General features: G+C 48.2%; 1 protein-coding gene across 1 annotated transcript; it reads right to left on the minus strand.

The window, feature by feature from the left end:
- Positions 1–4,720: 4,720 nt before the first annotated feature.
- MPL (MPL proto-oncogene, thrombopoietin receptor) lies at positions 4,721–17,642 on the minus strand. Its single transcript, XM_032414730.1, has 13 exons — positions 17,564–17,642; positions 17,282–17,414; positions 16,785–16,963; positions 15,947–16,245; positions 15,404–15,566; positions 15,024–15,150; positions 10,423–10,601; positions 10,119–10,261; positions 7,797–7,956; positions 7,546–7,642; positions 5,347–5,434; positions 4,895–5,140; positions 4,721–4,726 (listed from the first exon to the last, which is right to left on the minus strand). The coding sequence occupies exons 1-13, from the start codon at positions 17,640–17,642 to the stop codon at positions 4,721–4,723; spliced, it is 1,899 nt and encodes a 632-aa protein (XP_032270621.1).
- Between the last annotated feature and the right edge of the window lie 6,122 nt (positions 17,643–23,764).

Consider the following 23,764-nt stretch of genomic DNA (forward strand, 5'->3'; position numbering starts at 1 on the left):
GAGTGAACTAAAGCACTTGAGCCGTTCAGAAAAGGGAAAGGCGGCAGGTGGGCAGGGGTGGGGAAGGAGTTGAGAAGGTTAGGCACAGAAAGAAGGCCAGAGCTAGTTAGCTTGGTGCCTGTAGGAATGCTGTGAGGAAGGAAGTAGCACGTGTGGTTTTTTTGTTTTGTTTTTTTAAAAGATTTTATTTATTTGACAGAGAGAGCGCAAGAGCACAAGCAGGGGGAGCGGCAGGCTGAGCAGGCAAGGGAGAAGCAGGCTCCCTGCTAAGAGCCTGAGGTGGGGCTCCATCCCAGGACCCTGGGATCATGACCCGAGCCGAAGGCAGACATTTAATCGTCTGAGCGACCCAAGTGCCCCACGTGTGTTTGTTTTTAAAAATTGTTTTGTTGTTGTTTTACAAACAGGGAAAATGAGGCTGGAAAAGGGATGAATTCCTTAAGGTCAAGAAAAAAGATCAGGACTCAGACCTGCCTGTCTGGAGATAAGATTGGACTCCCTTTGGAGAGACATTGTGACTTATCTCCATGGGGCTTTAGAGGCATCAGGAATTTTGTAGATCCACTAGTCTAATCTGTGTGTGGTGCATCCTCCCCATCCTGGCAACATACCCATATTTTACAGATGAAAAAGCCAAGGCCCAGGGAAGGGATTTGCCAGAGACCACACAGTTGGTGGGAAGCCAGGTCTGACTCCCATTCAATCCAGTGTTCTAATAAGGACTTGAATGAATTGTGTGAATATGCTTAGAGGTGAAGCAGCAATAATAAAGATAATAACCATTTATTGGCCATCTACTAACTACTGTGTTTAAACAGTTTACATACATTATTGACTTTAATCCTTAATCCCATAAGGCAGATATTCCATTCCCTTTTTATAGAAAAAGAAACTGGGTCAGAAAAAGGTTAGAAGCTTGCCTGAAGGCATACAGCCAAAAATAAATAGCAGAGCCAAACTATCTGGCTTATACCTGCATGTGTAACCATATGCTACGCTGTCCCAGAGAGAGGCTGGAAAAAATCATGTTTTCAATCATTACCTTAGATCAACTCTGATGATGACAGAGAAAAATCTAGGGCTCTTAGCCCAAACTTAATGTTGTTATTATTTTTGATTTTGAAGTATTCATGTTTTTGTTTTTTTTTTTTTTAATTTCCAATTACCTGGATGACCTGGAGTTAGCAACAGGGGGACCCTGAACCTCAGAGAACATAGAAGAGGTTTTTTAGAGTCAGGCTGGTCAAGGCCTTAAATGTTAAGCTAAGGAGTTTGGACTTTATCAGCTAGGTATCGTGGAATCAGTGAGTTTCTGTGTAGAGAGGAACCAAGCAAAACATGTCTGAACACAGGACATGGCCAGTAAGCTTCTGGAGTAAGGGTAACTGTAGAGGAAAAGAAGGATAGAGTATAAATATGGCGACAACCTCAGGGAATTCATAGATTTTAAAATAAAGAAATGAAAGAAGCCAGTGGAGATTATCCTGACATGGACCTCGAAGAGGGAGGACTTCTAAGATATGCAAAATGGTCAAGAAGACTGATGACAGAAAAGGTCAGATTTGGCCACTGACAAATAAATCATCAGTGACCTTGGAGAGAGCTGGATCAGAAGAGTGCGTGCTTGGGGAAGGGACTGTAGAAAAGAAGGCTGGGGATGGGAAGAGTGTAGAGGCAGCAAGCATGGGATACTTGCGTGAGAAATTTGGGATTGAGAAAAGGGCAGTGCACGGGAACTTGAGGGAACCAATACCAAGAGGCTGATGCATGTTTGAAGGTGAAGGCAAAAGAGCCAAGGGAAATGAAAGAAGCCGGGAAAAGGCCAGCTGATAGAACAAGGTGCTTGGATTACCTTACCCAGGAAGAAATGGGATAGAAAACACAGGGAGCTTTCCAGTCTAGGAAAGAAAGATCACTTCCTCTTACACTGGAGGGAAGGAGAACAAGGCTTTAGAGAAGGATAATTAGAGGCCAAGGAGCTGGTTAGATGGAAGAACTCCCACCTGAAGGATTTGAGTCTAGGAAAGCAAAGAACATGGAAAGAATAAAATATAGGTGACATCTAGGCGGTGGAACAGCCCAGTTGGGATGATAATAAAAATAGCTCAATAAACATTGAGTATTTACTATGTGCTTGGCATTATGTTAACACTTTAATCCTAACGTAGGAAAACACTAGACAAAGAAGAGATCAAGTTCTGAAGAGTGAAGCTAAAGATTTAGGGGTATGGAGTGGGATAAATAGGAAAATCAATCTGGTGGCAGCATACAGGCTGAGTTTAAGGAGAGATACTGGAGGCAGAGATATTAGTTAGAAGGCTGTAGCAATAGCTCAGTGGAGATGGAGGAGATGGACCCTAGGAAGTCAATGTAGTCAGGACATGATGGCTGAGTGGGTATAAAAGTGAGAAGTTTGGTGGCTTGGATCTCAATCCTAGCCTTGAGGCCCTAGGATTAGAGTCAGAGCCTTGACCATGGCTAGGGGAAGGAATTATGGAAAATGAGTATAGTGGATGTCATCCATTTGTCCCACTCAGACCTACTCTTCCGTCCGTCTCTACCATGCCCTGTGCCTTGTGAAGCTGATTTGTATGGCCTCTACAATGGATTCCCTTGGGCTTTGGCTTCTGTTTGGGTTCCATAAATGGGAAGATACTATGGATTAAATTTTGTCCTCCCCCTAAACTCATATGTTGAATTCCTAAGCCCCAAATACTCCAGAGTGGAACCTTATTTGGAAATAAGATCACTGCTGATGTAATTAGTGAAGATGAGGTCATTTGGGTGAGGTCATTTGGGTTATTCAATCCAGTGAAACTGGTGTCCTCATAAAATGGGGAAGCTTGAACACAGATACATGAAGAGAATGCCATGTGAAGATAAAGGCAGAGATGGGGGTGATGCTTCTACAAGCCAAGAAACACCAAGATTGTCAGGGAACCACTAGAAGCTAGCGGGGAGGCATGAACAGACACTTCCTCTTCCTGGTTAGGAACCAACCCTAATGATGCTTTGAACTTCTAGCCTCCAGTACTGTGAGACAGTACATTTCTGTTGTTTAAACCACCAACTCTGTGGTCCTTTATTACGGCAGTGCTGGCAAACTAGTACAGAGGAGAATAGAGGGTGGAGGGAGAGTGAGCCTGAGCCTGACTCCCTCCGTGCCATGTCCTCACAGGTTGGCTCTCTACCAAAGGTCACTCCAGGCAGCCCTCTCTTAGAGTGACTCTCCAGATCTAGTAACCACAATCCCCCCTTACCCCTTGATGTGCCTAGGGGTCGTACCAGCTCCCAGCTATTTTTAGCCCTGGGGTACTGCACTCTTCCTTGACGGTTTTCCTAAATCCTGCCTTATCTTTATAAATACGCCCTTTATTTAAATCTCATCAAGATGCCCAGTTTGAGTGTGCCATTTATTTCTGCCAAGACCCTGATTAATACAGTGGGTATGTCTGGAGCAAATAAAAACTACCATTTATTTGCAAATTCGAATGAGTCAGGAGAATCCATAACCAGAATGGCCTAAGCACATTTTTTAAAAGATTTTATTTACTTATCTGAGAGAGAGAGCGAGAGAGCGAGTGCACGCACAAGTGGGGGAGGGCAGAGGGAGAAGGAGAAACAGACTCCTTGCCGAGGAGGGAGCCCAATGTGGGGCTCAGTGCGGGGCTCCATCCCAGGACCCTGAGATCAGGACCCTGAGATTGGAACCTGAGCCAAAGGCAGATACTTAACTGACTGAGCCACCCAAGCGCCCCTGGCCTAAGCACGTTTACTGCTGCAAATGAATGGCCTAGAGGATGAGGGTGCTTGGCATGGGGTTAAGGTGGCATTGTCTGGAAAGAGTTCCTTCATTTAGAAAACATTTATTGAAGGTCTACTATCATGCACCAAGCACTGCTCTAGGTGCTGGGGGGCAAAGACAAATAAATCATGGCCCTGGCCCTCAAGGAGCTCACTCACAACCTAGTAGTAGGAGACAGACACATAAATGGTTACTTGCATAAAGCAGCACAGGTACAGTAGAAGTCAGGGTTGGAGATAAGAACTTTGCAATCGTCAGCTTACAGGAAAGGCAATGGACTCTTGAGGAAGTACAATAATTAAGGAGTGGGAGAGATGCCAGGATAAGAGAACAGGAAGGAATAATTATAATTCAGATATAAACATACATCCTAGGCATTGTGCTCTACTTACACTAGGTCACTTATCCTCTTCACAACTCTGTGGGGTTCTGGCATTATCCCTGTTTTATAGATGAGAAAATCAAGGCACAAAGACTTTAAGTTCTGTGCCCAAGGTCACACAGCTAGCAAGTGGGTAAGAGAGGAATTGAACCCAGCTTTGACTGTTGAGTTTATGCTTTTAACTACTCGTATACTCAGAGCCAGGAGAGATGGTGATACTATGGAAGCCAAGGTAGGAGAGAATTTAAAGGAGAAATGAGTACTCCCCATGACAGAGGCTACGGAGAGATCAAATAAATTGAGGATTGACAAGATCCTACTGGACCTTGCAATCACAAGGTTTGACGTGAACTCTGCCTGAGTAGTTTCCTTAGCAAAGCGGGGGAACGAACTGAAGTCGTCTGAAGAGCAAACGGGAAGTGGGGATGCGGAGACATCTTTTCAAGGAGTCGAGCATTAGGGAGGAGAGAGAAAGCAGGTGAGTGAGAGGAGCTTAGTCAAATGAACCTGGAGTGAGGAGGGGGGTCCTGGCTTTATGTCTGCAGCAGTACCAAACGTCGTCAGTGTCGGGGAGCCCAACTATGAGGACAGACAGAGGGGGATGGCCGTAAGGTCTGAGAGGTTTGTGCTGCGGGGTTGGGGGTAGGGAGGTTGGGAAAAGAGGTCGGGCGGGTTTGGATCTGTCCAGGGTATGGGGAGAGAGGGGCCTGCCAGCCGCTCAGAGGTAAGTAGGAATGGTTGGCGATGTGGGTGGTGCAGTAGGACCCCGACTCAGCCATGCGGGGGCACACACACAGGGGCACGGGCCCCGGGCAAGAAGGGGGCAATCCTCGGTAGTCCATCTGGGTCTGGGAGGAACACAGGGCCACGGAGATCTTCTCTGAGGACTTGGGTAGAATTTCAAGGGGGCTGGGTTCCACTTCCTCAAAGGCATCTGAGATTGCAGCCTTGGGCTGGGACAGTTGGGGGGAAAGAAGTCTGGATTAGAGCTGGTGCAGTGGGGAGGAGGACCTGGACTGTGCAGGAAGGAGGGTTAGCTGGGCATAGGGCTCAGGGATGGTATGCTGGTGGGCAAGGGCCTTGGAAAAGTGTGCACTGGGGCAAGGATCCGACTCCAGGCAGGGCTGGTGCTGGGGAGTGGAGAAGGGGATGTACTCACCGGACTCAGCGATGCCGTATCCCTAAGGTACTGGCCTAGGACCCGGTGCAGGTCTGGAAGTGAGGGCCACAGGGCATGCTTCAGGCTCCTTGGGGAGAAGGAAGAGGAGACTGAGTCCCAGGAGTGAATTGGGATGGAGGAGGAGACTACTGAGGTGGTGGGGGGTTGAGGCTGAGGTTAGGGAGTAAGGCTTGGAGAAGTAAGTGTAGTCAAGACAATAAGATAAGGTAGAGGGGCATAGGTGAAAAGGAGGGAAAGGGGAGTCAGGGGAGGGGAGGTTCAAAAAAGGGGTTTGAGTACCCTCAAATATCCCTGCTTCAGACATACTTGCTGTACTTGCTCTTCTCTGCGCCTCTTGATTTGTTCCCTTATTTCATTTAGGTCTCTGCTCAAATGTCATCCTGAGAGAGAAGCCTTCCCTGACTGCCATGTCTAAAACAGTACCACCTCCCTTCCCCGTTCCTGTTTCCTGCTCTGCTTTATTTTTCTTTACAGCACTTGACTTATTGTATACGCATTATATTATCACACATATTTGTGTTTGTCTGTCTCACTCCACTAGAATATAAACTCCATGAGAACAAAGAGTTTGCCTGTTTGCTCAGTCCTCTATCTCCAGGGGATAGAACACTGTCTGGCTCATAGTAGGTCCTCAAGAAATTAGTTCAAAGGGTGAATGAAGAGAACCAGAGCGGCTTATTACTAAGTTACTGGGGAAGGTGGTCTCTCTGGGAAGAGTATGGATTAAGGTAAGTTGGGGCAACCTGTAATTCTTTAGGTTTGTATTTCCACGTGGAAAGACTTGAGTTGAACAACATTTCAGGCTTCTTTTGTGACCTCACTCATCTCTCTCCAGGGGAGGAGTGATTTATCTGGCAAATTGGGGAAAAGGAACTGAGTATGCCTGGTTCAGTAGCATCACCTTCCTCTTCTCCCCCAGCTTTTTTGTTGGCTCTGACTACCTGCATAGAGGCTACAATCTGGTCTGCTCACACAGATGAGTGAATTAAAAATTGAAAGAAAGACATGTTCAAGGAGAGATGGGAGCATAAAGGAGGGACATCTAACCTAGTCTAGGGTCACCAAGAGAGGCTGCCTGGAGGAGTTGCCTTCTGAGATGAGTCTTCAAGAACCAGGAGATGTTACCAACTGAAGGACTGAGGGGGTATGGATTCTATCCTCGTGTTTGTTTGTTTTGTTTTACTTTTCTATCCTCGTGTTTATAACTTCCAATGACATTTCTCTTCAGCCTTAGTCTTCCCACATAAACAAGTCATTAATAACATTTATTTAAGGGTGTGCTATTTGGCAGGCACTGTGCTGAGGATTTAAAGATGACCAAGTAAGGTATAGGGAAGGCATATAAAGAAGTAAATACTGTAAAATGCTACTGATACTGTGACAGAAGTCGGTGCTGGGGCACAAAGAGAGTAGCCAATAGGGGAGGGTTTAGGAAAGGTTTCTAGGAGTTGGTGGAGAAAGATATTTAAAGATAAAGGGGTATTAGTCATCCAGGGAGGATATCCCCGGCAGAGAGGACATCATATGCAAAGGCATTGAGAAATAAAACCACTGGACTTGTGGAGGAAATCACTAACAGTTTGGCAAGGCTGATGCACAGGGTGGGAGGGGGTGGGAAGGCGGGCCCTGGGCCAGATTTTATAGAGCCTTGCTTGTCGTTCCAGAGTCTGGACTCTATCCTGGGAGCTAGTAATGAGACTTCAGGAGGGGAGTGACAAGTTCATGTGTGCGTTTTAGAAAGATGATTTGGGCGGCTGTGTGAGGCTAGATTGGAGTGAGAAGAGGCTCTGTTTCAGCGAGCCCGGTAGTATTCGTAGGGCTAAAAAAAGGGGACCATTGTTTGAGCGAGGTTTCGGGGGTGGAATGAGCAGACCAGGCCAGACTGGATAAAAGGGAGGGAGGCGCCTAGTGTTCTGGTTTGGGTGATGGGTGGACAGCAGCCCTGCTGCTGAGATGAGGAGCCAGGAGGTGCGGTTGTTTGGGGGTCCGGTATAGCGGGCATGTTAGAGTGTACGGAAGCGGTGCGACTCCCAGGGGAGACTTGCAGGAAGTGGCTGAAGCCAGAGGTGTGGACTTGCGGTCCTCGGTCCTCGGGAGAGCGGGTGTCATTGGGTAACCCTGGGATGCTTGTTTAGAGGCCTCCGGCCCCACCCGTCTCCTGAGTGAGCGGGGCGGTACCTGTAGTGCGCAGGAAACTGCCACCTCAGCAGCAGCAGGCCCAGGAGGGCACTGAGGCCCAGCACCACGAGCAGAGCGGTCACCAAGGAGATCCAGGCTGAGGGACAAAACCAGTCAGACCTCTCCTGCCCTTGGCCGGAGCCCCGCCCCCAGGCCCGCCAGACCCCGCCCCTCACCGCCCGCCCCTCGCGGCGCCGGCGCCCCTCCACTCGCGCAGCCGCAGAGCGCCTCGCCCCCCGCCGGGCCCTCACCGATCTCGGAGGTGGTCTCCACGCGCACTGGGTCGGACCAGGCGCTCCAGGGGCCTTGGTAGGTGGGGCCGTGGAGCCTGGCGCGCAGCTGTAAGCGGTAGCGAGAGCGCGGGCGCAGCTCCAAGGTCTCTCCCTGGGCCCCGAGAGGCGGCTCCAGCACCTGCGCAGAGCGGGAGCGAGCGGGTGGGCAGGCTCCCGGCGGCGGTACCCCGCCGTCGGGGCCTCGACAGCCTGGCATCCTTTTGGCCAAAGGCCTATCGCTTTGAATCTCCGGGGTCCCCCCCCCCCAAAGAGCCTCCCTAACAGAATACATGCATCCCGGCGAAAACTTGCAAGGTAGAGCACCCCGACAGAGAGGCATGCCCAACCTTAGGGAAACACGCCCCGACACACACACGCTGGCACACAGATCTCGTGTGCACAGAGAACTAACGACTCATCCTGACATAAATGCAAACACACACTGACCAGGTCACGCGGACATCCCGCCAGAAGTGCTCCTCAGGATCCAGGTCAGGCGACGGAAACCCCGGGCACATTCAGATACTCAGGGCCACATAGACTGTTCACAAGTGACATGCATCCAGGAGCGGATGCTAGGTGCTGAGGGTACAAGGACAGATTCCGAGCGGAGGGAACAAGCATCATGTGGACAAGCAGGGAGACTAGCTAGCCATCATGTAGCAAACATTATGAACTGCGGGTGCTATGCCAAGCACTGGGGAAAGGATAATGAAACATGGTTTCTTGCAAGTCTAATGAGGAACACATGCAAACCAGTAAATAATTACAAGTAATTAGTGCTATAATGATGATATAAGTAAGGCAGAATGGGCGCATGAGGAAGCATGTCATGCTGCCTGAGCTGCTTGGTTGGGGGTTACAGAGTAGTTCAGTGTGCTAAGAGCATGGAGCATGGATGGGCAGGCGAGGTGGTCAAAGATGAGCTAAGGCAGTGGTAGTAGGGATTTGAAGACAGTTAGTACAATAAACTCAGCTTCCGTGTTGATGAATGGAGGGAAGGGACAAGGGAGAAGGAAGAAGAGTCAAGGGTGATTCCAGGCTTGGATAACTGGTAAGTGGTAGAGCCACTGTCAGATAGCAAACAGAGAAGTACGTTTGAGGACGAAATACCATATGGTTCCATTTTATTAGGTTCAACAACAGTCAAACCTTATCAATGGTAATGTCTGAACAGTGGTTATCTTGGGGTATGTGTGACTGACTGTAAGGGGCATAAGGAGCTTCTGAGGTGCTAGAAATAACCTATATCTTGATTTGGGTAATGGTTAAATAGGTGAATACATGTACAAATTGATCAATTGTACATATTTTTAAAAGATTTTATTTATTTATTTGACAGAGAGACACAGTGAGAGAGGGAACACAAGCAGGGGGAGTGGGAGAGGGAGAAGCAGGCTTCCCGCGGAGCAGGGAGCCCGATGCGGGGCTCGATCCCAGGACCCTGGGATCATGACCTGTGCCGAAGGCAGACGCTTAACGACTGAGCCACCCAAGCGCCCCATTGATCAACTGTATATTTAAGATCTATGTATTTTACTGAATGTAACATACCCCGATAAAAAGGTAAAATAATCTTGGGAAGGAGGATGAGTTTAGTTTTGGATATATTGGGTCTGAAATGCCCCAGGGGGCTTTTATGCGGAGCTGTCTGGGAAGAAGTTGTATATACATGTGGTTAATGAGAATAAAAGTAGAGAAAGTAATATTTAATGTATATTGAGTACCTTCTATCTGCCAGGCAGTATGCTAGATATTTATATATTTAATTTTTACCACAACTCTGGAAGATAGATAGTTGTATCTCCATTTGACAAAACTGAGACTTCCAAAGTTTAGGTAATTTACCTAGGGCATAGAAGTTCCTTCCATATGGGTGTTGGAATGGTAAGATTGGGCGGGTTAATGCATAGTCATTAAACTATAAGCTCTTACCTAGGATGAGCATGTATATTTATTGAGAAGAGAAAAGAGTCTAGAATGGGACTATAGGAAACACAACATATTAAGGAAGGGTGGAAAAGGAGGAGCCAGGAAAGAGGGAGAAGGTTCAGCCAGAGAAGTAGTATGAGAATCAGGAGACTGATATCCCAAAGGCAAAGGAAAGAGAAAATTTTAAATGGGAGTAGTCAACAGTGTTAAATGCCCAAGAAAGATTAAGATACCAGTTGAATCAGATCAACATAGATATACAAACCCAGACCCAGATACATGGATACCTTCACTCTTGATAACAGACCCGATGAATCTTAGGAATACCCTGTGTAGTGAGATCTGTGGACATGTTTTCCTCGATCGTACCTTCCAGTCTTGATGGCCTTCTCCTGTGTATCGGAGCTGATAGCAGGTCTCTTGGGCTCCCCAGGATGATGGGTGTTGCCATTCCAATTCCAGCTGCCCACTGGAGACCTCCCTCCAGTGCAAGTTTGGAGTGGGGATGAGCACTACAGGGAGCCAGCAGGGACTGGCCTAAGCCCTTCTGTGCATGAGACATCATGCCACTAGGGCCATAGGTCAAAAGTGCCAGAGCTGGTGGTGATCCTGGGTGTGGGGTCAGGAGCGGTAGGGGCAGAAAGTACGTGGGAGAAGGGAAGAAAGTTCTTACCAGCCTGGTGGATCCAGAAAGGGGAGCCCAGGTAGCTGTGAACAGCACCCTGGGCTGTGGTCACCTCCACAAGGATGTGAATAACACTGTCATTTCGTGACTTGAAGTGGCAGCGGGAGAACTGGGAGGGCTGTAATCCTGGATATTTCTCCTCTTCACACTTCTCCCAGATGGGGTCCCTAAGAATCATCCCCATAGTCACTGAATCAGGCCTGCCTCTGAGACTGATCCTGATAATTCCTATCCCAAAGGGGATATGGCCTGTGGGGATTATAATCCAACTCCTCCCTTGGATGGGCTTCCAAGGCTTTCTCTCTGTCTTCCTGCCATGATGTTTTGTTTTCTGAATCTGACTTTGGTGTCCAGCCTCTTCCTCTTAAGGAAAGAGCTAGATGATTCATGAACACAGCCTGGGCTCTACAGCTCAGGTCTTAACTTGGTCTACAACTCTGGTACATGATTGATCTCTGCTCCCATTTCCTCATCTGCAAAATGGGTTAAAAATCCTTACCTCACAGGATTGTTTCAAAGAGCCTTCATCTTTATGGTGGAAAGATCCTCATGTTTTTAATCTCATACAGCAGGCCTGTTAGTCACCTCTCTGTGTTATTCTACTATTAGATGATTACAACAGCCTGCCAGCTGGCTTTTCTGCCTTCATTTTCACCACTCCCTTGTGGAGTTTGTTCTCCACATGGCCACCAGAATTTGCTTCCAAAATTTTGATCCGATAATGCCCAGAAGAGATCACAAATCTGTCCATTTGTTTGAATCTTTCCCAAGGCCATATTCAATGAGCCACCTCTGTCTCCGGCCTGGATTAAGGCAGACTTCTAACTGGTGACTCTGCTTCCACCTTTACTTCATCATTTCACAGACAATAATACCTTTTTTAAAGAAAAGTCACATCATGTCACTCCTCCACTTGAAATTCTTCAGTGGCTCCCTATCCCCCCTTGAATGAAATCCAAACTCCATGCCAGGGCCTACAGGACTCAATATGGTTCAGTTCCTCCCTACCTGGCCATTCTCATCTCCTACAATTCTTACACCAGTCTGCCACCCTTCATTCACACGAGCCTTCTTGCTGTGCTACAAATATGTCCCACTCACTGCCTTTGCACTACACCTTGCCCTCGATTGCTCTGACTCTAGATCTCCATGTGATTCATTCTTTCTTTGCCATTTAGGCCTCCTGGTGAGGCCTTCTCTGACCACACAATCTAAATTAGGATCCATCCCCCATCATCCCACTTAGTCTCTATCATATAACCTGTTCTTTGGTCTCTTTACTTCTTTGTCACCCTTCCTTTCCCCCCCAACTAAAATGGAAACCCCAACAATGTGGAAACGTTTCTCTTTTATTTATCACTCTAGCCCCAATGCCTGGCACGTAGTCACTCTCAATAATTGTTTATTGAACAAATGAATCATGTCTCCTTCCTGATTGTCATTCCTAAATGGCTAGTTCTTACTAAAATTATTTATTAATGTATTTATGTGTTTACTTCTTTATTCAACAAATAATTAACACGATGTGCCAGGAACTGTGCTAGGCACTATGAATACATAGAGGAATAATCAAGGAGCTCTCATTCCAGTGGGAGAGGCAGAAAAACAGACAGATGGTATTTTTCTGTGGTGTGGACTGGCTGGTTTGGGGGTTATCAAGGAGGATAATCTAACCCAGATGGGGAGGGTCAGAGAATACTTCCTGGACAAGGCAGTGCTTAGACTGAGTCTTGGACTATAAATAGGACAGGCAAAGGGGACAAACAGGCATCCCAGGCACATGCTTGTGCACAGATAAGAGATATGGTGCTTTGGGGGAAATTCTAAGTGGTATAGAACTCTCTTAGCTTAGAGGGCCTGGTGATGAGTGGTAAATGGGAGAGGGCAGACTAAGATCATGGATGGTCTTATGGCCTTTCTGAGGAGCTTGAACTTAATCTTGTAGTAATCATGGAGACGTATAAGGATTTTAAACAGAAACTTGTCATAATTAGCATTGTACTTTGGGAAGATCACTGTAACTGCAATTTGTAGGAAAGAATTTGTGAGGACAGACTAGAAGTGGAGAAATCCAATAGGACACTTTTATGGATGAAGGACCAGAAACAGGGTGGCGGCAAAGAAGGTGGAGAAAAAGAGATGGATTCAAGGGATACTGAGAGGTAGAGATGATTAGACTGTTTCTGATTGGACCTGGAGGGTGGGGAAAAGGCAGAAGTCCATGGAAATCACCATGTCAGGCCTGGAAAATTGAGTTGATGGTAGGATGGGGGACAATAGGAGGAGGAGCAGGTTTTGGTAGAAGAAATGATGTCAGTTTTGCTTCCCTTTAAACCATTCATGGCACTTCTAGACTATGGAAATCTGTGCAGTTATTAAAAATAATCAGTTACATCTTTTTGTAATGGGCTCCAAGACACATTTTTAAGTAAAAAAAGTAAGTTGGCAAACTATATATATAATGTGATCCGATTCATATTGAAAATGAAATGTTGTGTATAGACACGTATAAGTACGTAGAAAAACTGGAAGAGAACATTAAAACTGTTAATGGTGGTTTTTTCATGATTATTAATTTAGCGATTTTTTTACCGAGTAACTGCTAAGTTCCAGGCACTGTGGTAGGTAAGAATACATTAGTGAGTAAAAGCAGACGTTGACTTTGCCCTTAGGGATCATGTATAGTCAAGATCAGCCCCTCTCAACTGGAGTTCTGAGACAGGATGATATTATCAGTCAAATAACCACATAAAGTATAAATGTAAAATTGTAACTGTGATAAGTACTTAAGAAGGAGAGGTAAATGGTACAGTAAGTATGTATAATAGTGCTATTGGACCTGATGAGGAAGATCAGGGGAGGTTTCCCTGAGGAGGTTACATTTGAGTTGAGATCTGTAGGATAAGTAGAAGTTAAGACAGGAGGGCTGGGTAGACAGCATGCACAAAGACCCAGAGGCAGGAGAGAATATGGCAGACAGAAGGGGACAAAAGAGTCATAGAGGGGAAAAGGCAGCATAGTGTTAGATGAAGCTGAAGGCATTCAGGGGCTGAGTCTGTTAGTACTCTATAAGGCCACAACAGGGTTTTTCTTCTTCTTCTTTTTTAATCCCAAGATCAGTAGGAAGCTATTGAAGATTTTTAAGCAGAGAGTGTTATGAGAATGATTTGGAGGATTTAAGAGGTGATCGGTTAATAAGTCTCCTCAGTAGCCCAAGTGAGACATCATAACGGCTCATACTAGGGGAATGGCAGTGATGAAAAAATGTGGACAGATTCTAGAGATATTTAATAGGTAAAATCAACAAGACTTGGTAACTTTCTTACACCATACATAAAAACAAATTCAAAATGTTTGAAAGACCTAAATGTGAGATAGGAAACCATCAAAATCCTAGAGGAGAACACAGGCAGCAACCTCTTTGACCTAGGCTGCAGCAACTTCTTACTAGACACATCGCTGGAGGCAAGGGAAACAAAAGCAAAAACAAACTATTGAGACTTCATCAAGATAAAGAGCTTCTGCACAGCAAAGGAAACAGTCAACAAAACTAAAAGGCAACCTTCAGAATGGGAGAAGATATTTGCAAATGTCTTATCAGATAAAGGGTTAGTATCCAAAATCTACAAAGAACTTATCAAACTCAACACCCCAAAAACAAATAAGCCAGTCAAGAAATGGGCAGAAGACATGAACAGACACTTCTCCAAAGAAGACATACAAATGGCTAACAGGCACATGAAAAGATGCTCAACATCACTCATCATCAGGGAAATACAAATCAAACCACAATGAGATACCACCTTACACCTGTCAGAACTAACAACACAAGAAACAACAGGTGTTGGCGAAGATGCAGAGAAAGGGGAACCCTCTTGCACTGTTGGTGGGAATGCAAACTGGTGCAGCCACTCTGAAAAACAGTATGGAGGTTCCTCAAAAAGTTAAAAATAGAACTACCCTACAACCCAGCAATTGCACTAGTAGGTATTTGCCCAAAGAATGCAAAAATACAGATTCGAAGGGGTACATGCACCCCAGTGTTCATAGCGGCAGCATCATCAACAATAGCCAAACTATGGAAAGAGCCTAAATGTCCATTGACTGATGAATGGATAAAGAAGATGTGGTGTGTGTGTGTATATATGCCATATATATATGTGGAGTATTACTCAGCCACCAAAAAGAATGGAATCTTGCCATTTGCAACAATGGAGCTACAGTGTATTATGCTAAGCAAAATAAGTCAGTCAAAGACAAATACCATATGGTTTCACTCATATGTGGAATTTAAGAAACAAAACAGATGAACATATGGGAAGGAAAAAAAAAGAGAGAGGGAAGCAAACCTTAAGAGACTCTTAATGATAGAGAACAAACTGAGGATTGATAGAGGGAGGTGGGCGGGGGATGGGCTAGATGGGTGATGAGGATTATGATGAGAGCATCTTATGGGGATGAGAGCATGGAGGCCAGTTGGTTTTGGGACAAGGGAGGGAAGTGAAGAGGATCAAGAACAATCTCTCCCTTTCTGCATGATCATGCTTCTCTCCCATGACATCAAGCTCAATCAGCAGTTCAGCTCTCACCTGTCTTTGGGGCAGCACCGTGCCCTGCTGTGGTAGAAGAAGCCTTGGGAGCTAGCATGGTCCTGTTGCTGCCACTGACAGGTAACATTCTTCAGGTTCAAGGTAAAGCACTGCAGTCCAATTTCCACTGAATTAACAGAAGAAAGTCCCATCAGGGCCAACACATTCCCACTCTATAGGGGATTATCTTTACACACATAACTTGGAATATTTACCCCATTCTTTGTTCTCTCCCTGAATATAGTTCACTCTGTCTGTCCAGTGGCAAGTCTGAGGTTATCAGGAAGGACCATGGTTCTCAGAGCTGCCATATCTAGTCCAGACCTCTCTAGAGATCTTTTCTATCTCCTCCCCATCTTCCCACTCTTTTGTTGACTCACCTGCATCTCCAGGCAGGTCCACAGTTGCAGGGAGGGACCAGGATCCCCAGGAGCCAAGGAGGGAGACCCCATCGGGTTGGCTGCGCAGCTGGAGCCAATAGGATTTACCAGGCTGGAGCCCTGAGATGAGGCAGCTTCCACTCCTCACTGTTAGAGATGAAGCCTTGGGAGAAGAATCCCAGCCTCAGAATCTAGGTCTGCCTCAACCAAGACAGCCTCCATCTCTTATATTTGAAGATGGAACTGAAACGCCCATTTCCTCACTGGATAGATATGCATACAGACTAGGGGCCAGGTCAGTGGGTTTCGGGTGGTATTCAGAGCTTTTTAGGGAAATCCCTACTAATTCAAAGGCCTGAAATGCTCAATTTTGTTGGTGTGAATGACCCAAAGTGGGAGATTCCTAAATCGACATGGCTCCCAAGCCCATACTAACTTCCCAAGGACCAACGCAGTCTGGAATCCCCAAAGTATGGCCTATCCTTTCTTGGGGCAAAATTTGGGGTAGGAGATAGGAGATGGGGCAGAAGAAAGCCAGGATACTTCTCTAGTTGGGGAAGTCTGCTCTGGTCCATCCTGTTGGGGCATCATGGGCTGAGCACATGGAGGCTGGTGCAGAGCTGGGACTGGGTTTAGTCTCTGCAGAACTGGACAGCAGGTTTCTGTGGGCAGCAGCTGCATGACTGTGGGACCAATGGAGTTGCTGGGATCCTTGGGGCCGTAGCGAAGTTCGTGCCTCAGGAAATCACTGATTTCGGGAGCTGGGGTCTCCCAGCTGATCTGCAGGTCCCCTGGCTGGCTCCCACCTGAAGCCTTAATGATATCTGGGGGAGCTGGTAAGCCTGGGGGCAAGACAGGGTACACAGAACTCTCTGAGTGCCACAGTCTATGGCTCAACCCATGGACTGTACAGAGGGGAGCAGGAAGCTGGGTTGGGGGCAGCCCCTGGATTCTAGAAGATCACGGGCCATTGCTTTCTTGGAGGCCAGGGCAAGGAGGCTCCTTATCCTGTTCTCCTTTCCTCATTAGAACAGTGACCTCACTGTGGCTTTGTTAGACTCAGTGCTCCCAAGAGCAGGGATCTCTTCCTCTCTATAGCCTTGTCACCTAGCACAGTGCCTGGCACATGGTAGGTATTCTGTAACTGTGGAATGAGTCAATGAATAGGTTCATGATGGGGCGAGGGCACAGGTTGTCTCTGGTATGAAGTGAAATCTAGCTCTGGATGTGAAGAATGATAAGGGGGTCTTGAGGTGCCTCTGGCGGTCTGGTCATGAAGGGCATCCACGTTGCCCTAAAAGAGCACAGACCAGTCTGATCCCAGGAGCTGGACTGAGGGCAGCAAAGAGGGGGGCCAGGGTGACAGGAGGATGGCCCTTACCCACACTATCCACAAAGAGCACCCGCTGGGTCAGAGTCTGATTCAGAAACATGTTCTTCACCCAGAGGTGCAGTGGAAAGAAGAGGCGAACTTCATCCTGGGCTGGAAACTGACACACATATCGGGTCCCAAAGGGGGGCACGCTCTTGTAACTCAGGGGGCAGGCACGGGGCTTCTCCCTGTGGGCGTAGGAGAAGTCTGTCCCACCTACATGGCCACCACGACAGGCCCTGAGGACCCAGGTCTGGGCCCAAGCCCAACTTCTATTTCCATTCCTGCCATTTTTCTACTCAGTGCCTGGGACAGGTGGGGTTAGGGGTTATGTATGGGCTGGCGCTGGGGATATCCAAAGCACATCTGTTCATTAAGTGGCTACTGAGGGCATGTACTTGGAGTAGTCCTGTGATAGGGCCCAAAGGCAGGGAAGCTCCAGGAGCTGGGCTCGCGGAGGTAAGGACAGGACAGATACAGGGGAGCTGGCACAGCCCAGCACATACCCTGGGTACGCATACAGCAGCTGGTATGTTCCATTGGGCGCTGCTTCTTCCTCATCCCAGAAGCAAGTGAGGTCCTCAAATGTTCGAGAGAAACAGTTCAGGGGCTCTGAATCCAAGGCCAGAAAGGAGGCATCTGAGGAACAGTTGGTGAGTTGAGCTCTGGGTGCTCCCAGGCATGTTTATGGGCAAGAGTAAGGGGCTGGTGGGAGCCTCCTACCTTGCACCCCTCCCAGGGCTCCCTCTTCCTGGGTATAGGTGATCTCCACCCTCCATACACCTCACCTTGGCTGGTGACTTGTGCCAGGTTTTGGGGGGCCAGGAGGAGGCAGGAGGTGACCACCAAGAGGGCCCACGAGGGCATCTTCTCCGGCACTGTGTGCCTGGCTTAGCCCATCCTCCCCTCAGGAAGCCGGGCCCCAATCCCCTCCCAGGCCAGCCCCTCAGGTTCCTGTCAGATACAGCCCCACGTCCTGTCCCTGTCCCTGCCCCTGTGGGGCCCATCCAGACCACACTGGGGCCAGGGGCCAGGGGAGGGGGAGTGGGAGTGGGCAGGAGAGTAAGAGGAATTTGAAAGGGAAGATATAGGCCTTTTGGTGGGAGGGAGATGGGGGTTACATTTTTGACTGTGAACCAGAAGGAGACTGAGCCTATGTGTGTGACGATGTCAACTCTTATAGAAGGGTGTATTATCAACAAGAATAGCAACATTTACTGAGCACTTACTAAGGACTTTGTATCTATTGACTCAGCTTATCCTCACAATAGTATTATTTCCACTATGGAGATGAGGAAACTGAGATGCAGAGAAGTTAAAAGATTTGCCTAAGATCACAGACCTACTGAGAAATAAAGCTCAGGAGGTCAAGCTTCAGAGCCCAAGGGCTGAACAGCTATGCCATGCTACTGGAAGGCGTAATCCATCGAGAAATGACTGCTTCACAACCATAACAAAATGGTGGCTATTTCCACTTAAATGGGTTCTGTACCTTTGTGCCCAAACACATTCTCCCTGGAATTGGATGTGTACCCTCCCTGGTGGGGAGCCTCCAGAGCTGCCTCTTGTCCTTTGCTACTCAAAGTGTGGCCTGGAGACCAGCAGCAACAGCATCACCTGGGTGCTTGTTAGAAATGCAGAATCTGGGGCACCTGGGTGGCTCAGTCGTTAAGCGTCTGCCTTTGGCTCAGGTCATTATCCCAGGGTCCTGAGATCGAGCCCTGCATCGTGCTCTCTGTTGAGTGAGGAGCCTGCTTCTCTCTCTCCCCCTCACTCTGCCTACCTGTGCTCTCTCTCTCTCTCTCTCTCTGTGTCAAATAAATAAATAAATAAAATCTTAAAAAAAAAAAAAAGCAGAATCTTAGGCCCCACCCCAGACCTACTAAAACAGAATCTGCACTTAACCAAATCCCCAGATGATTTGAATACACATTTCAGTTTGAGAAGCACTGGTCTCAGCTCAGCTGTGCTCATCTTCTTCACGTTAGTAGCAAAAGAGTAGGTATGATGCCTTGTGTGAAGCCCAGGCTGCCTCCCGGGAGTGCTGTAACTATGGGTGGCTTTTGTGCCACTTCTCAGAAGCTCTGACTCTTGCTGGAATAGGGGGGACCGCATGCCACATGAACTCCTGCATTGAGCCCCTCCAGCCTCAGCTGGGGCTGCCATTGCTGGCTCTATAGGGTAAGTGGCCTCAGTATCAACCTTTGCTCTCCTCCTGAATTAATGTTACAGAGAGATTTGCGGGAGGTGGGTGGGCAGGGAGTAAATGGAAATCCTTCAGCCTTCCTGTGAGGTCTTAGTTTCTCTGACACCATTTGTCTGCAAGAAGTCCCTGAGGCCAGGCTTGTCCTGATTCCTGTCCAGCTCTCGGGTTACAAGGACCAGCTTCCTCTGTCCAACGGGGATGACTTTGGATGCCTCCCCCAGCCCCCAATCAAGGGCCACCCAACCTCCAGGTCAAGTGAGAGAGGAAATACATCTCTAATGTTCACACACTCCCAATGCTTTGATGCTCTGTATATGCGGATGACTTCAAAATTAGTCTCTCCAGCTGTGGCTTCCCTGGGCTCCAGATTTGGATCGCCACCTGCCTGCCTGGCATCTCCACTTGCACATCTAATGGGCATCTTATGCTTAAGATAGCCAAAATAAAACTCTCGATTCTGGTTCCCACCCCGAAGCCTGTGATTTTGTTTCTTTTTCCTCTAGTCTTACCCACCTCTGTAAATGGGACCACCGTCTACTCAACTGATCAAACCCGAAACCTCAGTCCTCCTTGATTCCTATCTTTCTCTTACCCTACATTCAATTCACTAGTAAGTCCTCTTCGATATTCTTTCAAAATGTACCCTGAATGTGAATACTTTTTACCACCTCCCGCCGTCCTGGTCCAAGTCTGGGCTACTGCAGTAGGTTCCTACCTGCCTTCACTTGTCCCGGGTAGTCTGCCCTCCAGTCCTCCACAGGACAGAGGGAGCTGTTTAAAATGCAAATCAGACTTCTTTGCTCCCCTGCTTAAAACCCGCTAATGATTTCCTACGGCACTTAGAATAACATCCAAATACCTTCTCAAGGCATACAAGGTCCTGCCTGGGGATACAAGGTCCTGCATGATGTGGCCCCTGCTTACTTAAATCTCGTCTCCTACCGCTGTCTTCACTCTCAACCAGCCACAATAACCTCAGTGTGTCTCTCATCTCAATCCTTATCATGCTCAACCTTTTTGCAACATTTGATATTCTCCTCCTTCCTTGGCTTCTACAAAGTATCACATTCTCCAGGTTTCCTCCTACCCCCTGGAACATTCCCTCCCAGTTTCTTTCTTTCTTTACTCTTTCTCTTAAATGTTGTTGTTCCCCAGGTGTCCTTGCTTTGCCCTTTATCACCCCCCACCCCGGAGTGATCTCATGGCTTCAGTTCCATCTATAGACCAGTAACTCCCAAGACTATACCACTCTCTTGAACTTCAAATTCTTAGTTACTTATTGGATGTTTCTATTTGTTGTTCCATAGGCACTTCACCTAAATGCACCAAGTCCCAAATGCAACTATCACTAACTCCCATACACCCTTTCCGATTTTTCTCTTCCTATGTTCTGCATCTCGCCCTTGGTTCCTAGGCATTTAAGCCTGGAACCTGAAACTTTTCCTCAAATCTTCATTCTCCCTCCACTCCTGCATCCAAGGCTTACCAAGTCTGTGACTTCTACAGAGAGACAGTGTAATAGTGGTGAAGGATGTGGAACCGGCAAGACAAGGGGCTTTGTCTGTCAAGAGTTGAGATGGGGGCTCTGCGAGCCTGCGTGAAAGGAGGTCCTGTCCCTGTCAGTTCCCCATTTTTCTCTGTTTCCACACAGCTGGGAAGAGGTGTCTTCCCCAGTCCTTTGCTCCTTTAGAATATCAAGGGGAGCTAGTAGAAGCCTAGGGGAAAGGAGACCACTTAGGTATGCCCGTTCTTTGGCCAAAGAGTCCAGTAGGCTCCTCAAGGTCCAGCCCAGGACAGCAGGCCTAGGCTTTTCTGTTGGGCTATAAGGCCAAGGCCCCAGCTTAGAAAAGCCTGTATTTGATCTCTGTGCAGCCGTTGCTCAGAGAATTTAAGGGGTTGCTGGATGAGGCTTGGCTCAGGCAGTAAGTCTGTTAAACTCCTCTCTGGGGGCAACAGCGAGCCCTGTTTTGTAGCATTTGCTGCTTTTTTGGTGCAAATACGCCACCACGGCCAATTTCAAGCTGCTAAGATGATGTCGCTCAGTAGTGAGTTGGGAAGAGAATTGGCTCTCCTGAGCCCATGCCCGACTCCCCATTTCCCCAGATTTCCAACACCAGTCAGACAGTCGGAGATAGGTAACTCTAGGCCCCTGGATTGTCCATCTCCCCGTCACTTACTTCCCCAGCGTTGCCAAACTCCTCTCCAAAAGGATTGTTCCACTTGTTCGATTGTTCTAGCAGGGTGTCAGAGCGCTGTCTTTTCCCCACACCTATGTCACTGTTGTTTTAAGTTTGCTATTCTGATAGTTGACGAATTGTCCAAGCTCCTCACTCAGTGCTTTTTCTGAAGCTCAAATTTGCTTTTATTCTTTCCCTGCTTAAAATCGTTTCATGGCTCCATAGGATCCTTTGGACCAAGACTCATCTCCAGATGCTGAAACACAAGGCCCTTATGCCTTTCATCTTCCCCTTCCTGGAATGTCTTTCCCAAGATGCTCCCTTCACTATTCACAAACCCAATCCCCTTTCTGCTACAAGGCTTTGGTCCCTTGCTTCCCCAGCACAGGACCCTCCAATCTCTCAGCCTGTTGGAACTGTCTTTGTGATTCAAGACCTGACCCCAACTTTTCTTATCCTCCAACTATACGTAACAGAGCAGAGCATTCCTTCCAGAGGCCTTGTAGGTCTTTTGTGATTATGACTCACTTGGTGAGTCTTTGGTCATGGCCTTGGTAAGAAGGAGTGAGAGAGCCAAATTTGCTGAGTATGAAATTGGTGGGGATTTGAGAGTATACTGTGGTAACTCCGGAGAAAAAGGAGGAGGGCTAGTAAGTGAAAGACTGCAACCTGAGGAGAAGAAAGTCTCACGAGTGAGAAATTCCAGTAGGATTGTCGGAGGAAAGTTTCAGCACGGTGATGCCTAATGCCCAGTCTGAAGGGTACTAGCTACTCTGTGAATTCTCAGCTGCCCCAGAACCGCCCCTCCACCCCCCCGCCCCCCCGCCCCCCCGCCCCACCATTCAGTGAACTTGTCCTCGACACACAACCTTCATTCGTGGTGTTTTCGGAACAAAGGGAGAAGAGTAATGAAGAGTGGAGAGAGGATGGCAGCCACAGAATTCAGGTTGTGGGGTGACCCTGAGGGTGTGAACACCATGGGAGGGAGAGTCCAGTAGGAACAGAGGAGGGTGTGAACTTCCCGAGGATGTGGAATACAGACTGAGCTGTTCTGATGGGATATAAATGGAAAAGGTGGTCCCAAAGGGCTGCCCTGAGGACATTTGGGTTGCGTACACACAATCTTTCCTTCCTCTCAGAAACCCCCCAGAATTTCGTGCTTCTGTTGGGATGCTTTTCTATGTAAGCAGCTGTGCTAGCCTCCGCCTGAGCTGGATAAGCCGAGAACCCTGCCAGAGGGCAACTGTCATCCCAACTCACTCCTCCTGGGTAAAAGCTGGGTGGGAGCGGGCCTGGCCCTTCCTCCCCGACCCGTCCCAGCCTCGTAGCAGCTACTGCCAATGAACACGGGCCATTCGGCGGCATGATGCTAACGTACCGTCTCATGTCTTCACACAACGATTCTCTCAGGTGCCCTTGTCCTTCCTTTAGGGAAGTGGAAATGCAGGCTGCGAAGGATTAAATGAGTTGTCCAAAGTCACTGTTAAGGGGCACAGCAGAGATGTGAATTCAGGTCTGTTTGATTCCAAAGCCTGTTCTTTTATTTATTTATTTATTTTTAAAAAGATTTTATTTATTTATTTGACAGAGAGAGAGACACAGCGAGAGAGGGAACATAAGCAGGGGGAGTGGGGGAGGGAGAAGCAGGCTTCCCGCCGAGCAGGGAGCCCGATGTGGGACTCGATCCCAGGATCCTGGGATCATGACCTGAGCCGAAGGCAGACGCTTAACGACTGAGCCACCCAGGCGCCCGAAAGCCTGTTCTTTTAACCACTGCCTAGACACCTCTCACTGTTTCATCCATTTTATTCACTTAACGGTATGCGCCCGGCCCAGGGCCTGCTGTGAGTCTCTCCCACAGTAGGAGGCTGAGTTCAAGACAGGCGTCAAGAGGGGCTTACTTCAAGTAAGTGGGAAAAGGACCCCCAGTACGCATCCAGCAGTGACGCCCAGCGAGAGAGCTGCAGGGGACCCGGTCCGGTCAGCCCTCTGTCCTCCATCCTCCGTGAGACGGCCGGGCTCCTGAGCTGCTCTTACTCAGCTGCTGGGTCTCTTTGACCCCTGAATCCATGTTTCCTGCTGAGGAAACAGGGGGACCAGACACTGGCTGGCCTGCTGCCCTGGGAGAGGGCCTGGGGTGAGATAAGAGGATGCATAGCCCATGGGAGGAGCCTGAGCAGGCCAGAGGGCCAGGCAGGAAATCACCCCTTCCTTGGGGGGCCAAGAGGGAATGACTCAGGGCTCACTGGCGGGAGTTCCGTTTTTGTGGCCAGAACGGGCTGCCGTGAGGCCCCTTGGATAATGTGCTCGGGGTCGCCTTCCCCAGCCGTCTGCCAAATGGGGCTTGGACAGGTGTGCCTTGGCCTTTCCTCTTTCCCTTTTCCACCATTTCTCTGGAAACAAGTGGGCTGGGCTGGTCTCTTGCTCTACCCCTGCCCAACCCAGGCCATCCCCTGCAAGGTAGAATGTAGCCGTAGAGACAGGCGGTGAGGACTGAAGCTAGGTAGCCACGGGACAGCCGAGGCTGAGAATCTAGGTGCTCTGTACCTACGGTCTGCTGCCTTGTCTCTAGCGGGGCTCTGGCTGCTAGGAGGCCACAGTGGAAA

Source organism: Phoca vitulina, unplaced genomic scaffold, assembly GCF_004348235.1.
Source record: "Phoca vitulina isolate PV1807 unplaced genomic scaffold, GSC_HSeal_1.0 scaffold2, whole genome shotgun sequence".
Classification (NCBI taxonomy): Eukaryota; Metazoa; Chordata; class Mammalia; order Carnivora; family Phocidae; genus Phoca; species Phoca vitulina.

Excerpts from the sequence above, each read along its gene's own strand:
- MPL (XM_032414730.1), bottom strand. The coding sequence starts at position 17,642 with ATGCCCTCGTGGGCCCTCTTGGTGGTCACCTCCTGCCTCCTCCTGGCC. Across the intron at positions 7,957-10,118 it reads AAGGCCATCAAGACTGGAAG|GTGCTGGAGCCGCCTCTCGG; the intron begins GTACGATCGAGG and ends CGCTCTGCGCAG. Across the intron at positions 5,435-7,545 it reads CAGTTTCCTGCGCACTACAG|GAGCCTGAAGCATGCCCTGT; the intron begins GTACCGCCCCGC and ends CTTCTCCCCAAG.